The sequence below is a fragment of the Centroberyx gerrardi genome, chromosome 14 (assembly GCF_048128805.1).
Source record: "Centroberyx gerrardi isolate f3 chromosome 14, fCenGer3.hap1.cur.20231027, whole genome shotgun sequence".
In the NCBI taxonomy this organism is placed as follows: domain Eukaryota; kingdom Metazoa; phylum Chordata; class Actinopteri; order Beryciformes; family Berycidae; genus Centroberyx; species Centroberyx gerrardi.
The window spans coordinates 15,873,056-15,877,097 of record NC_136010.1 but is presented as its reverse complement, the minus strand read 5'-3'; the positions used below and the strand labels follow the sequence as shown (position 1 = coordinate 15,877,097).

The 4,042-nt window shown below is 40.2% G+C and overlaps 1 protein-coding gene across 1 annotated transcript; it reads right to left on the bottom strand.

Moving 5' to 3' along the window:
* Window positions 1-297: 297 nt before the first annotated feature.
* LOC144542299 (cytosolic sulfotransferase 1-like) lies at window positions 298-3,325 on the bottom strand. Its single transcript, XM_078288096.1, has 6 exons — window positions 3,244-3,325; window positions 1,699-1,793; window positions 1,465-1,591; window positions 1,275-1,372; window positions 808-982; window positions 298-637 (listed from the first exon to the last, which is right to left on the bottom strand). The coding sequence occupies exons 1-6, from the start codon at window positions 3,323-3,325 to the stop codon at window positions 525-527; spliced, it is 690 nt and encodes a 229-aa protein (XP_078144222.1). The 3' UTR covers window positions 298-524.
* Between the last annotated feature and the right edge of the window lie 717 nt (window positions 3,326-4,042).

Here is a 4,042-nt window from a genome sequence, read left to right as displayed (position 1 = left end):
TAGAGGGGCCAAAGACACTACTGAGCTCAGAGGAAGTCATTAAATCAAGACATTTAACTCCTCAAAAAAAAAAAACTCATGTTGTGATTTTAAATGTGGATTCCCTACTGGATCTGCAGTCACAGACTGTCACAGAGTTTTATTGTTTATTGTTCACAAATTGTTTGCACGGATATTGAACACTTCACATGTGTATGCAAATCTATTAAATATCACACTAGTAAAATGATACGTGAATGTTGCTCAATGTTGTGTTTATTTTGGCAGTGAGAATACATTCATTTTTCATTTCTTCCTTGCCATTTTTCCTTCCTTATTGGAGCAGAAAACCATACAACAAAAGTTGAACATGTGTTTGCAGTGACAGCAGCAAGTCACACTAAGCAGTTGTGCTGGAATTACATGGTGGTCTCCCAACATGGCCACTAGGGGACTCTACAGTGCTTCTGCAATGTCTCTATTACCCATAAATCATGCACACAGTTCCACCCATCATTATGCATGTACAGCCTGGCCAGACCTCTCTACACTTCAGTACGGAATTGTTGCATTGGGTTCTTCATCTTTTTCTTGTAGTCTTCATCAAACTGTTCACTCTGGGCCACAGTGAAATGGTTCTTCCAGTCACCAACCTTTCCTGGAGAAGCAGAGACAATCAATCAGGTGTTTTAGTTAAATCTGCGAGGGATGATTTGAGCAGATATTGGTGTGAGCAATGAAAATCTGAACACATCATGAACTCAGAGGGAAAATTCTGCTTTCTCTGCTTGTAGATGATTTACCTTCACAGAATGTTTTTCACTGTACCTTTTCTCATGAAGGGAGAAACCTTGAGATCCATAATTTGGACAGTGGAATAGTTGATCATTTTGTTTTTTTTCATATTGTCAAACTGCACTCTCCTTATGACTGTTTCCTTCTCCTCGGCTGAAGGAGACAAACCAAGAAAGGAGCAGAGACGGTCTATCTCTCTCCCAGTGTCCTGCAGACACACACAGTGGTCACACACAATCTGTCTGCTATACACTACTGCAGAGGTTTACAATAGGCAATCCCAGCCTTGTAACGCATAAATTAAAGATACTTACTCTCCATATTATACTACAACACACTCTTAGAAAGGATGCTTGTTTAACATATCTTCTTTGGGACAGTGTGCTTTTGTGTTACTTTTCTATAAATCATATGTTAATAACACTGACACAAAATGTTATTAACATAGCTATAAAAAAAAATGACACACACAAACCACCATCACAACACAACTAAGTTACCTCGATCAGATCTTCATAGAACAGATAAAGAAGTTTGGAATGAGTCTGTTTCTTCTCCCACCAGCCAGTCACATGGTCATACCAGGGTCCAAACACCACTGAAGCCATAGAACAATACATGAAGGGAGTTCTAGACAGGAAATGAGAGATCAAGCGTCTTCTGCAAACACCTCCACTATTTTGAACTCACTCTTTCCCTCCATGAATCTCTGCAGAAAGCTGCTCCAGTCTCCTGGCTCTGGCTGAAGCATGTCCATGCGGCCGAAGTGGAAGTAGGACACTGCATTGTCCTTGGCATTACGGGCCACATAGACAATCTGCACAAAGCAAAAACACTTGCTATCGATCAGTGTCAGGTTAGTAATGGGAGTTGCAATTCACATATTTACAGACTAAGTACAGATAAAGAAAGCACATGCTGTACCCTGCAGTTCTGCTCCCAGAAGGACTTGGGCACCAACTGGACTGGTAGATGAGTTTTGAGGAGGCGAGGAGAGGTGGGGAGCTTTTCTGCCAAATCTATTCCTTTATAGAGGGGTAGAGTTAGTCAACAACAGAGGTATTGCTTAGAGTTGTTCTGAAGCCAGAGAACAATATGACTATTAGCCATAGTAGAAGCAAAGTGGTGATAAAATCATAGTGCTTGAATACAATTACAAAGAACAGGAAAAAGAGATACCGTATTTCCTCTAATATTGGCCCGGGCCTTTATTTACCTCAACTGCAGAGGGTACCAGGCCTTTATTGGAAGCAGGCTTATATTAGAGACAGGCCTTTATTTCTAATTCCCTCTGTTTGATAAGTATATTTGCTCATATTTTAGTACGAAGCCTACTTGTTTTCTGATCTGCTTCTGTTGGGGTACGTTAGGTAGCCGTTTTTTTGTTACTGCAATGCATACTACACGATTTCGATTCTAAATCGAAAATCGATCGAAATGAGCGTTCGATTTCGACCTTCAAAATCACAAGCAGGTTCGCGATTCTCCCAGTATTTTTTTTCTCTCCACCCCTGCCTACTTGCACGTGTCTGAAGAAAAAAAACAAAATTTCATTTGTTGTCATACTGTGAATTACACTTCAGTAAGGAGACGCGCTGAATCGCCTTGCCATGTATTTGGTACCAAATTAAAAGGGAAAGTTGTGTTTTTCAAATGGAAAAACTTTGAAAAAATTTGACCATATGGCCTTAGTGTGGTACATTCCAAAAAAAAAAATATGGCAGTTATATCACACTTGATACCATCTTTTTAAAGAAGAGTTTGAAAATGTAAATGACAGTTGTCAGGGCTTAAAACCAATCATCTGTTGATCTTTACAAATCAAGACTTGATAGTCTAACAATGGCATAGCCGTCAGTGCTGAAAAAAAAATGTTTAAATCGAAAATCGAATCGTGACCTTAAAATCGAAAGTCAAATCGAATCGTGGATTTGGAGAATCGTGACACCCTTACTGTTAAGAAAACAAATAATAAAGTAAATATTTGCCAGCTAGCTCTGTGTTATTTTCTTTAGCTAGCTTACGCTTGGTTTGGACCGGACGCGTAGCGGCCGAGTAGCTACTGTGATTTTGCAAGCGAGTCGCAGCTGGACTGTTCACACCAGAAGTGTATTTCTCTGCGCCGGCCAGCAGCTCTCCGCTACAGGAGGAGAAATACCCCATGGAAACAGGCTGTAGGCTACTTACATTGTGCTCCAATAGCCACCAAAGCCTCATCTTTCTTACTGTTGGCCTTGTAGACACAATGCTGACAGCTCACTGTACTTTTCCACACCAGGGATTAACTTTATATAGTCCATCTTCTTCACTTTCTCCCTTTCTTCATTGACTTTATCATATCAAAGCAGTCACCATCTATTTCTATGGCGTTTTCATGTGAAATATGCGCCGTGGCGCGCAGAGAAAATGGACTGGATGCCGAAACTGGCGCTGCAGATCGCGAGCCGCAAGCGGAGCTCCGTGCTGTACCATGGCCGGTGTGAATGGTCTGACCCATTAACATGGGCGCCGAAAGGAAGCGTGCTACGCTTCGGTGCCATTCCACAGCCATTCTGCATCCGTGTGAATCTTGCGTTATAATCAATCTAGTATTTTATTGGTGCTTTTGTTAAGCTATTGATAGCTTTGAAGTTTAAATGAGGCATCTAGCTTGAGTTGAAGCTAATGTGGCAAATAATTGCCAGCTAATTGTAGCCATAGTCCTATAACTTGATGATGATAACTGATGATGCCTTTGTGAACCAATCTCATAAAAGTATTGTGTATGTGTTTTGTGTAAAACTAAGTGTGAATGGGAAAGAGACGGGAGCGTACCAGTCAGTGGAGTAATATCAGCTAAGTTAAACAGAGACATTACATTACATTAGTACATTACATTACAGAATGCCTAGGAGAGAAAGAATTAAAAAGAAAAAAGAGTTGGCTCCTATACCTGTGATGATAAATTAACTACTGTAACATACTGCATGCATAGTGTTCACAGTGGTCTATTAAAATTGCTATCTTGTAATACAGTTTGTTTTGGGTATTCAAATTTTTATTGTTTTTTAACTTATTTGGTATATTACAGGTCAACATTTGAAATTGTGACACATTCATTTATGTGACTCAAACCCAGGAAGACGTTACATTGGGTTTTCATATTTGAGAGGAATTTGTGTTTATGCTTCAGGTAAGGAGAATACTTGTCAATCAACTATTGGGACACCACCTGTTATTTCAGTGCCACTCCCATCAAGCGGCCAATACTGGGAAGCAGGACGATCCA

What these genes read in the sequence shown, in the direction of transcription:
- LOC144542299 (XM_078288096.1), bottom strand. Translation starts at nt 3,325, where the DNA reads ATGGCTGTGGAATGGCACCGAAGCGTAGCACGCTTCCTTTCGGCGCCC. An exon ending in GACCATTCACACCGGCCATG is followed by an intron (nt 1,794 to 3,243) that starts GTACAGCACGGA and finishes ATAAAGGAATAG; the next exon opens with ATTTGGCAGAAAAGCTCCCC. An exon ending in TCTATGAAGATCTGATCGAG is followed by an intron (nt 983 to 1,274) that starts GTAACTTAGTTG and finishes GTGTGTCTGCAG; the next exon opens with GACACTGGGAGAGAGATAGA.